Source organism: Carya illinoinensis, chromosome 14 (genome assembly GCF_018687715.1).
Source record: "Carya illinoinensis cultivar Pawnee chromosome 14, C.illinoinensisPawnee_v1, whole genome shotgun sequence".
NCBI classification, from domain to species: Eukaryota; Viridiplantae; Streptophyta; class Magnoliopsida; order Fagales; family Juglandaceae; genus Carya; species Carya illinoinensis.
The window spans coordinates 2,442,324-2,454,548 of NC_056765.1; the positions used below are offsets into that span (position 1 = coordinate 2,442,324).

General features: G+C 38.2%; 1 protein-coding gene across 1 annotated transcript; it reads right to left on the reverse strand.

Moving 5' to 3' along the window:
• Window positions 1-1,573: 1,573 nt before the first annotated feature.
• Window positions 1,574-2,778, reverse strand: LOC122294664 (protein FAR1-RELATED SEQUENCE 5-like). The gene is made up of 2 exons (XM_043103575.1): window positions 2,746-2,778; window positions 1,574-1,996 (listed from the first exon to the last, which is right to left on the reverse strand). The coding sequence occupies exons 1-2, from the start codon at window positions 2,776-2,778 to the stop codon at window positions 1,574-1,576; spliced, it is 456 nt and encodes a 151-aa protein (XP_042959509.1).
• Window positions 2,779-12,225: the final 9,447 nt, after the last annotated feature.

Sequence of the window (12,225 nt, forward strand, 5' to 3'; positions counted from 1 at the left end):
TACCATAGGGTGTCACCCCATAAGTATTGCTTTCACCCTCTGTGGACAATTTTCTTGATATGTACCGTAGACTATCAAACAACTCATCCTGGAAGATCATAAAAGACTTTCTTATATAAATCAGTGCTGCCTCCTCTTCAATTTTAAGAGGTGTCTTCAATATCGCACGAGTAGACTTCGTCCACACATCTTTCTCTTTCTCTTTAAAATAACGTGCATCTATAGCCGCCTCATACTGATAAACAAAGTCACTCACCATAGTACTGGATCGAACATAGTCTTTGAAAAATTTATTCATACTTTCACTCCGTTGAGTTGTTGACATCCCGGCATAGAATGTTGAACGCAAGTAAGCCGGAACCCACTTTTCTCGTCAAATGTAAAGATTTTGTAGCCAATTATTTTCTTCTAAATCATACTTCATCAATATCAATGCCCATTGCTCTTCGAACTCAGCAGTTGTAATAGTCTCATGGATGCAATGACGAAAATCTCTTTAAAAGTCAGGAAACTTGTTATATACATGGGCCAAGTGTTCAGGAAACTTTTGGAGAATGTGCCACAAGCACAACCTATGAGTTGTATTCGGTAGTACCTCTACAATGGCTTTCGTCATCGCCTTATCATCATCAGTAATTATCGTTGAAGGGGCATGCCCAAGCATTGCCTCTTGCCAGGTTTTCAATAACCATGTATATGACTCTGCCGTCTCATTAACTAACAAAGCACAACCAAACATGATTGTCTGATGATGATGGTTAACTCCTGAAAACGACACAAATGACATTTTATAAATGTTGGTCAGGTATGTGGCATCAAATGTGACAACGTCTCCAAAATACTGGTATGCCTATCTTGATCTAGTATCAGCCCAAAAGTAACTTCCCATACACCCATCTTTATCAACTTGCATGGAATACACAAATCCAGATTCTTTAAATTGGCGATCACGAAAGTAGGAATATAGTCGTTGTGTATCACCCTCTTCAAAAACTTTTCTCCTTTTGGTGCCCAAGAAATTTTCTACATCCTTGCCAATACAGCCAACATCATCCTTGCCAATACAGCCAATATTGAAGTCACCACCTGATTCTTTACTCAACACCGACATAATCTTCCTTGTCGGTACCCCGGACTCATTCAAAGTCATTATAAGTTTTTTTTGGACTTTAGTGATTCCCCTATGTCCACGTAAGAAACTAGTACTTCTCGGTGTGAGTAAAACATGGAATACACAAATCCAGATTCTTTAAATTGGCGATCACGAAAGTAGGAATATAGTCGTTGTGTATCACCCTCTTCAAAAACTTTTCTCCTTTTGGTGCCCAAGAAATTTTCTACATCCTTGCCAATACAGCCAACATCATCCTTGCCAATACAGCCAATATTGAAGTCACCACCTGATTCTTTACTCAACACCGACATAATCTTCCTTGTCGGTACCCCGGACTCATTCAAAGTCATTATAAGTTTTTTTTTGAACTTTAGTGATTCCCCTATGTCCACGTAAGAAACTAGTACTTCTCGGTGTGAGTAAAACATGGTTATGTCCAACCACAAACTTGTTGACTATCTAGTGTTCACCATCTTTTTTTATACCCATCAAAGCTTTACATCCAATCTTTGTCTCGTTAGGTTCAGGCATTATTTGTTCTTTTTCTTTCCGATTTATCCTCCGAAATCCTTCCCTTGTGCATACATAGTCTACTGTAAGTAGTTTTTTATCATCTTTCGACAATCGAGTATGATTAGTCCGAATAGCAAATCCTTTACGCCTTGCATATGCCTTATAATATGCTTGGGCGTCTTCCACATCGTCAAATAACATACCAATGTATGGCTCCAAAGGACAACTAGTCGAAGAGGGCATCACATTGACCCCATCTTCGACATTGACCCCATCTTCAACATTGACCCCATCTTCAACATTCACATCACATTGAATGTCTACACTTTCAGTCTCAAGTTCATCACTATTAAGATTATAAAGTGGTTCCTTCAATACAAAACCACACAATCAATTAGAACTCATTATAATATAACCATTATTGAAAGCGTTTATACACCTAACTAGTTGTTGAAAAAGTATAAAAAAAAATAAACAAAATAATATATACACCTAACTAGTTTTCTTTTTTTAAACAACACACGTTCTATATTGTTTCTTTCCAACAATCATAATTTTTAATCCTCTTCTTTTTGTAATGCCATATTCTAAAAAAATCATCTCTTCTTCATTTTCTTTTTTTTGGAAATCATTTCTTCACAGTAGTTATATTTTCAAAATGAATATTTCTAATTATTGGTCATGCCTTATACTAAAACTTTGAATTACTAGTCATTTTGTAAAATAAATTGAGATGAATACTCTCTTGTTGGCTAATTCTTGATCCTTCCCTATAAGCAAATCAGAAAGTAAACATGTTTGATGAAAAATTATGTTTACAATCATAATATATTTTACAAAAGTCCAACATCACATAAGCCCTTTGGCCATCTCTTTCAGTCATCTTGTCAAACACCTTTGGCCACTGCAAACCCTCAACAACAAATCAGTAATATGTAATGCTCTGTTTCTTCCAAGCACACATTATAAATTTAATACATCACAGAAAATTACATTTCATAAAAATAGCAAATCGAAAGCAATGCAGATTTTATTCCGTGTAAACTGCTACCGGTACTAAACTTTGCCCATTTAAAAATTGCAGTGAACAACAACCGTGGATTGGGATGGAGAAACACCTGAGAAACACCAAGCCCAATGGAGTCAGCCATGAACGGATTGGTCAGGAATTGTGGTGGGCAACAAACCAGTGGAAGATGAGAACGGAGCTTGCGTGGGTGACTCACACGTCAGGTACAATCATACAGAAATCGGCCTGGACCAAATCGGCCAAGGAGGACGACAGGAGGATGACGGACGGATTCTCGATGGATGTGTGGTGGTGAACTGGTGGTGGAGATCGTTTGGGATTGGCTGAGGGTCGACGTCGTCTGGAGAAGCACGGGTTCGAATAGAAGAGCTCAATTTGCCGTTATTATCCCGTGTGCATGAGTGTAGCGTGAGTTTAGTGTGCTAGCTGAGGTGGCAGCTGCTGAGTGGAGGGCTGTTATTCATTAAAAATCGATTCGACTGCTTAGCAGCGGAACTGTTTAGATATTAGGCAGAGGACTTCAAAATATATATATATATATATATTAAGCAAAGTAGTGGAGTATACAAGCGTCGTGAAGTTATTTTAAAAAAGAGAGATTTATTTTTAAAAAATTAATTTATTTTTAATAAATAATAATTATAGTCATGAGTGTATAAGCGCCGTATAATTATTTTAAAAAAAATAAATATGAGATTTACATAAAAAAATTAATTTTAAAATAAATTTTATTTTTTTAAAATAATTATATAATATTTGTGTACACTGTAATTGTAAATAGTATTATTCGAATTAGATTCAATTTGTTTTATTTGACATGATTCACTTTGTTTTATTTGTCAACATGTCACGCTGTACGGACGACACTCACCCTTTTATGACTTTTTGTGGCAGACTTACGAGCAATATTCGATGTAGTTTTATAATCTTTTGCATTATCTTAAAAAAAAAAAAGGATATTTTTATATAATTATATAATTTTTAAATTTTTTAAATGAACGTGCGGGTATAAGTTTATAAATATCATTTCTCTAATTAGATTTTGCACCTATCCATCCGTATGTAATAAGATATATCTGCCCGTTTATCACGCAGGTCAAATACTTATCTAGAGCAGTATTATTTGAAAACTTTTATATTATATACCATCCAGATTTAATTTATATGATTTAAATTTTAAAATGTATTTTAAATTAAATCATATCAAATAAATATAGTGTAATGCAAAGACTTCCGATTAGAATTATGGACTCACCTAAGCAAGAAGGGGACAATACAATATGATTTGTTAATGATTATGATTATATGTTAATGATCATACTTTTCTACAAGCATTCTGTTTTGCATTTTTGCAGGTAATCGAGAGCTACAACCTCTTAATACATTTAGAGAAATGATTTATACAAATTTCACGCAAGATTTTATAAAAAAAAATAGATAAGACCATAAAAAAGTATAAAAAAAATTCTTCTTTATTAATGAAATCCAATTTTTATACGAAATTTATCTATTTAAAATTTATATATAACATTACTTGTATCTTTGTTATGCCTTTTTGCATCCATGAAATACTTGGACTGGTTTTTCTTCAAGTAACAGTTTAATTTTTATTTTTATTTTTTAAAACAAGTTTGATTTCATTATATCAAAAAGATAATACATGATAAGAAGGTAGGGTTCCTTAATAAACACTCCAAAGTAATAAATAACAATGCATAGTTATGAAAAAAAAAATTATTTAGAAACAATTTCTTGATTCCTACCTAAATCTTAAAAAAAAAAATACCCTCTTATAGAAAGACAGAATTAAGATATTTGCATGAAAGCGAACAAAGAACCATTGCTTGAGGCGGTGTAACCTCCGCTGCAAAAAAGTAACAGTTTAATTTGTTGGCAATCAGTCTTACTTTCATTAGCCAATAATTTAGAAGCCGTCCATGAATATTATAATAATAATAATAATAATAGTATAAGCGGCTGCCCAAAAGGTCAGTTTTTTATGTAGAAATTGTTGTGATTTTGTTTTAGCATGTATGGTTAATGTGATGACCCGTTTTTGAGTGTATTTTCGTTGAAATATTTGTTTGTATTTTAATTATATATTAGCTATTTATTTTAATTTATTTGCGTTTTAAAAATTGGGTTTTAATTTAATTTATTTTATTTGAGGTTGTGTTTTATTTCTTTAAGTTGTTTTGTGGTTTTAATCTTCTTGGCGGTTTGTTTCGTTTTCCCGGAGTGAGGATTGGACCTCATCTCTTTTCACATCTTTTTCCTTTTTTTTCTCTTTTTCCTTTTTCTTTTCCCTTCTTTTCCTTTTTTCCTTCTTTTTCTTTTTTTCTTTTTCTTTCTCTCCTCTCCCGCTCGACCGAACCCCCCCCGTGCTCTCTCTCTCTCCTCCCTCTCCCCCGCGTCGTCTCTCTCTCTCCTCCAGCCCAGCGCCGTCCGGCCACCAACCGGACCCCCACCGGTCCCATTTTCTTCCCCTCCCTCCGGTGCGCCTCCCCACCGAAAACTACCCCCAACCGGCCGGCCATTTGGCCGGAAAAAGCCCAACAAGCCTCCACAGATTTCACTCCGATCCACCGCCGTCGCTCCACCTCCGGCCACCAATTCTTCACCACTTCATCACCGGTCCCTTGCCGTCCTAACCCACCCGTTTCCGGCCTCCAACGACCACCGGAGCAGCTCCCACGAGCTTGTTTTCCGATTTGCTCTTTTTGGCCATTTCCGGCCATTCCGCCGCCACCCACGGCCGTCCGTCACTTCCTTTAGCTTCACAACCATCCCTTGACCATTCCCCATCAATCTCGTGTCCTAGTTTGTCCCCGTTCAAAAGTGGGTTTTTCAGACCCACGGCCACAGTGAATTTTCACTGTGACGTTGCTGTTTTTCCGCCGCTTGCAACGCCGCTTGTTTTCTAAAATTGCCGTATAGCGCTGTAAGTATTTTCCAAACCCTATTTTCAGATTTTAATATATATTGCTCATTCAATTATTTACTGTTGTTGGTTGTTGATTCCGGACTGAGTCCGAGGAGTTTCGGGGGTCGGATGGATGGAGGACGGAATTGTCTGTTTAATTGATGTATGTTGGTTGGTTAATTTATTATGCATTGATATGGCATTTCATGGTGCATGCATGTGTGTTTTTGTTCATGTGTGAAAAGCCTGTGTATTGGCGTGAGTGGTTTTACGGGTGCGTGTGTATCACGAGCCCAAGCCGGGATGAGTTATTATCTCGGTGGAGCTCCTCTGGTCACTCGGGAGCGGAATAAACTGAGTGATGTCCCCTGAGTTGTCGAGAGAGATGACAGGAGCGGGGCTAGGGGATGCTTGGCTACGAACGCGCCGGGCGCGGAACCGGGCATCGCCCTACTCACCGACTCCGTGGCCCTTCGCTGGCGAGGGCTAGAAGATGCTTGGCTACGCACGCGCGGGAGGCGCGGAACTGGGCATCGCTCGTTAGGTGTCACATGCGTGGTGGTACTCTACGGTGTGACACCGGAGCCAGGGTGTGCGGGTGACCCCTAGGGGAGGTCATGGTGCATATGGTTAAAATTGGATAAAGGTTTGTGAGGCCAAATGGGACTTTTGGCGTGGGCCAGATGGACTTCTGGCGTGATATTGGGCCGGATGGACTTCCGGCGAGATATTGGGCCAAATGGACTTTTGGCGGCCAAATGTGACTTTTGGCGTGTTTTTTTGAAAGGATATGCTTTTGGGCCAAATGGGTTTTTTGGCGTGTGTGGAAAACTTGGGTTTTTGTGGGCTTTGTGCATTGGGCATGTTTCATGCATTTTGTATGAGTTTTATGTGTTTTTATCTGGTAGTGTTTGAGTTTTACTTACCTGCGGTACCATTCGTGGTTCCGTAGCTTTTGGTGCAGAGTTAGAGGACGAAGAGGAGGAGGCTGAGCCCGAGGATGCGGCTCCGCCGGGTTGCTGATGCTATCTTTATATTTGTTTAAAACTGTATTCGTGTTTTGTAATATTTATCTATGTACGTTTTAAACAGCTTGTATTACGTTAAGAAAAAATTCTGGTACTTAGTTATGGCTTTCTTTATCCGCTGCGTGTTTCTCTGTACACATCTGTTGCCTTGCACACACTCGGCACCCGACGATGGGATGGTGACCCGGGTTGTCACCATTCGGACGTCTCAATTTCCCCGTGTTCGGGCGTGGGGATTTTGGGGGCGTCACAGTTAAACTTGATTTGATTATTTCAGTTCAATGAAAATAGAAAAAGAAAGTATCGAAATCAAACCAATTTAACCGATGTTCGTCAACATATCAAGCTCAGAACTCATGCTTAGTGAAGTGGTTGGTCTGACTCGTACCATTATTTGATTTTAATGCAACTAACCTCTTCAACTTCTTGGCAAGTCATTTAGGGCAACTCTCTTGTTGAAACATTAAGAAAGATGGTTCTAATTTATCTATCGTGGTATATGTGGAAGAATATGAGAATTGAGAGAGATCAATAGATAAATTTTGAAGTTTATTTTTCAATATTTTACTTTATTCGTCGATTGTAATTGATTTCAATGGCATGACTTTTCATTTTTTCCTTATATCATTAAACTAGTATGCATAAATGATGCTCTTGTATACGTCTCATGCACTCGAGCCTTTGTTTATTTTATGATTAATAAAATTTAATTTATTAATAACAAAACTTATTTGACTGAATTGGGATTTTAAAGAAATAAATATATCATGTGAATTCTATGTCATTGGACACTTATACAACGAGAAAATAAGAATGACTAGGAAAAAAAGAATGCCACTTGAGTGTTGTTGCTTTGATTGAGTTTGAGTCTCCTCTTTGTTTTCACAAGAAAACAGAGGTGGTGAAGAAGATTCTTGAACTTTCGAAAAGGACAAGCGGCTGAGACCTCGTTAAAGATGGGGAGAGGGGGATGGAGATTTTGGAAGAATTATGTGGGAACCTATGTTTAATAGAGGAAGAAAAAGTGGGAATTGAGCTAGATGGTGAATCTGTGGATGTGGTAAAAGAAAAAGGAGATAGAAGTTTAATTGGGAGAGTGTGTATAGAGAGGGTGATTGGGAAAGAGGTGATAGACTCAACATGGGTAAGATCTGGAGAGTAAGCTACCCGACAACATTTCAGGAGGTGGGCAACAATACCTCATCATCACCTTTAGCATGCTAATAAGATGACAGTATTGGATGGATGCCCATGACTTTTTGACAACCACTTATTCATCCTCCAAGTGTTTGATGACTTTTCCCAACCACATCAATGGAGGTTTGTTAGTGAATTCTTCTAGATTCAAATTCATAACTAACCGATGGCATACATGATGCGGGATTATGAACTCAAATTGGCAAGTCACTGGGGAAGGCAATGGAGGTGGAGGTTCTAGATGATGGAGTGGGATGGGGGTAATTCTTAAGGGTGAAAATTGAAATCCAACTACAAAAAGTAATAGCAAGGGCATAGACTATCAAGATTAATGGGCATAGTGTTTAGGTAAACCTCAAGTATAAGAAGCTACCACAAATGTGTTTTCAATGTGGTTGGATATTACATTGAGAGACGAGTTTGAAGCAAAGGCTAGCTGAATAGAGATGACAGAGGTGTTGAATTTCCAATTTGGGACATGGTTGAGTGTTAATGTAGCCACAAGGAGGAGATCTTATCAACCTGGGCCCAGGATGGTCAGAGAGGAGAGGGGAAGAAACTCTTAAGTAGTTATGAGAATAAGGGGATGAAAAGCAGGCCTGTGGATGTGAGAGGAGGGAGTTGGACGGGTGTAGAAAGTAGTGTGGAGGAAAAAGAGAAGGGGAGATCCGAGAATGTTGAGGAAAATATGAAGGATAATTGCTCATTGGTGGAGATAGAGTTGCTTACGGAGGTAAAAAAGGGAGGAATAATGTATCCTAAAGAAACTGGAACTTGGGAGAGATCAAAATCCATGAATGAACAATAGGTGGATTCAGGCCCTGGTAACAATCAGGGGCCTTTCTATGGGCATATATGCAATAGGTAGATGACTGGAGATGATGGAAGAGTGGAGGGGAAGACTGTGGAGCAAAATACCACAAAGATTGGCAAGTGAAAGCGCAGAGCAAGAAGAAAAGGTATGCTATCAAGTTCCTTTATTCATTTGAGCCTAAGAAAAAAAGGTGGTAGGGATAAAGTGCAAAAGAAGACAGTTTTAAGGGACAAAAGAAACTGAAACTGGTGGAGGGAAATGAGGCTGATTTGTCAACAAAAAAAGAGTGGTGGATACTACTAGACAGTCCCGCCAAGGCAATGAAAAGCATAAGTTGGAACTGTCGAGGGTTTGGAAATCTCTAAATGGTTTAAGCCATTTTCTTATTAGTAAAGGAAAAGAAGCCCGATGTTATTTTCTTGATAGAGACAAAACTGAGAATAATAAAAACTACCACTATGCAAAGAAAACTTGGAATGGAGGGTTGTATAGTGGTTGAAGCAAGGGGAATGAGAGGTGGGTTGATGATGTTGTGGAAGAATGGGGAAGAGGTAGAGTTGATGAATTATTCCCAATGGCACATAAGTATATGGCTCAAAAGAGATGATGTGGGTGTTAGATGATTGCTGACTAGGTTCTATGGCAATCCAGATGCAAGCAAGAGATAGTCTTCATGGGAGCAAAGCTTTAAAACCACCATCAAATGTGGAACGGTGTGTTATAGGGGACTTTAATGAAATAGTGACTCAAGATGAGAAGGTGGGGGGAAGGGAAAGAAGTGAAAGGTAGATAGAATTTTCAACAAGGCTTTAGAGATGGTTGGTCTTTTTTATCTAGAATGGACCATCAACAAGTTTACCTGGAGTAATGGCCATGAGGATGAAACTTTTGTAAAAGACAGGTTGGATTGGGCTGTAGCCAACCATGTTTGGGCTTGCAGATTTCAGGAAATGGGTGTGGAGACTCAAATGACATGGGTCTCAAATCATAAGCCTCTTGTTCTCACAACAAATGGGAGGGTGAATGTTATAAGAGAAGAAATGTTAAGTATGAGATGAGTTAGGGCATGGAGGAGTGTGAAAGAATTGTAGAAGCTGATTGGGAAAAGGCCACTGAAATAATTGGGCCTTTGAACAAGATCCAACACCTACTCTCTAGCTGTAGAAGCTCATTGAGCAGGTGGAGTAGAGAATATGTTCTGAGAAGAGAATGGGCTATCAAAGAGTTGTTTGAGAAGCTAAGAGTTCTTGAGGAGGAGGAGGGTCCAAAAAATATGGGAGAGATGAAGAGGCTGAAAGGGGAGTTAAATGTTTTGCTAAAGCGGAAGATTTGAGGTGGAAATAGAGGGCAAAAAAGCATTGGTTGGAAGACTAGTAAAGGAGGAGAGGGAGATAGAGGAAGCCTTTTGTTCCTATTTTAGTGAGATTTTCTCATCTTCTTCTTCCACAATTGAGGATATAGAGAAGTGTGTACCATTAACTAAGCTAAGGGTTACAGAGGGGATGAGAGGCTAGAAAGGGAGTTTATTGCTGATAAGGTGGGAGTGGCACTAAAACAAATGTCAGCTCTAAAGTCATTCGACCTAGATGGCTTTGGGGCAGGATTCTATCAAAACCACTGGCACACTGTATGGGAGGATACATGTAGAGCAATACTAGAATTCCTAAATAGTGGAGAGATGAGTCTAGGCCTAAACCACACTCTTATTGCTCTTATACCCAAGGTTAAGTCCCCTACCACAGTGAAGGAGTATAGGCCAATATGCCTTTCTAACATGCTGTACAAACTAATCTCAAAGGTGTTGACAAATAGAATTAAGAAAGTTTTGCTTGAAATTATTTCCTCAAACTAAAGTGCCTTTATCCCGGGAAGGTTAATAATTGATAATATAATGATTACTTATGAGATGTTGCATTCTATGAAAACAAAACAAAAGGGAAGTGTTGGGACCATGGCAATCAAGTTGGACATGTAAAAGACCTATGATAGGGTGGAGTGGCTTTTCTTAGAAGCCATGTCGAGAAGGCTTGGTTTCAGGGAGTAAATAAACAGATTGATTATGAAGTGTGTCTCATCAATAAGCTACTCAATACTGGTAAATGGCAATATTGAGTAGAACTTTCTACCCTCTAGAGGCATAAGGTAAGGAGATTCATTATCCCCCTACCTATTCATTATTTGTGCAAAAGGATTTAGCTAGCTGTTGCTAAAGTTAGAGTCGAAGGGTGGAATAAGGGAAACTGCTATTAGTAGAGGGGGCTTGAGAGTTAACCATCTTCTTTTTGTTAAGGATTGCATGTTATTTTGCAAGATACTAGGAGTCTATGAAAAAGCCTCAGGGCAGACACTAAATAAACATAAGACCTCCATATTTTTCAGCTCCAATACAACTAGTGAAGTGAGAAGGAAGATATTTCGAGATGCTGGGGCAGTGGTATGTGATAGTTATGAGAAGTATCTGGGGCTTCCAATAGTTATTGGGAGGTCAAAATGCAATGCTCTTCGAAGCATTAAGGAAAGAATATGGATGAAGATGCAAAACTAGAAGAATAGTTTTCTATCAAAGGCAAGGAAGGAAGTGCTTATAAAGGCAGTACTTCAAGCCATTCCAATGTATATAATGTCTTTCAGTTGCCCAAGAAGCTATGTAGAGAAATTGAAATCCTGGTGTCTAGAATTTGATGGAATCATAGGAAGGAAGTGCTTATAAATGCAGTACTTCAAGCCATTCCAATGTATATAATGTCTTTCAATTGCCCAAGAAGCTATGTAGAGAAATTGAAATCCTGGTGTCTAGATTTTGGTGGAATCATTGTCAAAAAAAAAAAAAAAAAGGATCCATTGGAAGAAGTGGAGATCTTTGGGATTGGCAAAATGGGGGAGGGAGGAGGGGTATAGGATTAAGAGATTTCGAATATTTCAGCAAAACTATACTTGTAAAACAAGAATGGAGACTACTTAAAGAACCTCAGTCATTAGTTGCCGAAGTGTTCAAGGATAAATACTACAAGAACTTTCGGTTTCTCGAGGCACCACTTGGAAACTCATAGGGAAAAGCATCTAGTCAGCATTGGAGATAGTGAAGGAAGGCCTCTTATGGAAGATTGGGAATGAGAAATCTACACACATTTGGGTCAGAAGTGGTTGCCCACCCAACGACTCACTCTATCCAATCACCTATAAGAATACCTTATAAGTTGGGCATTTAATTATTATCCTATCATTTGGGCATCAAAATTTAATTGTTTAAACAGATTAATACGATTATACGAGCCAGAAAACCTCAAAATGAACCTACAACAAACTCACGTCTGATTCTATGCATGGAGTCCGTGTGGAAAAATCTAGACCGTTAAATAGACATAAATCAAGCATCTGTAATAGGTGTTTTGAGTAGAATAACATTAAAACAGTCTTAAGATTAAGATGTGAAAATACTGAATGCCCTATTTAAAAAAAATGTAAGATCTACTATTATAAAAAATAATTTTTTTAATATAAATATTAAATTTATTATTATTTTTTAAAATTTGATATGAGCATGTGCACATTGCTTTAGATTCTGTCTCTGGATGCAGGATAAATGGGTAAACGTAGGAATTAGGA

Bases quoted from the DNA above. Each gene is read 5' to 3' on its own strand.
- LOC122294664 (XM_043103575.1), bottom strand. From the start codon at position 2,778: ATGGCTGACTCCATTGGGCTTGGTGTTTCTCAG. The intron at 1,997-2,745 runs GTGTTTCTCCAT...TTTGTATTGAAG, and splicing joins TTGGGCTTGGTGTTTCTCAG to GAACCACTTTATAATCTTAA.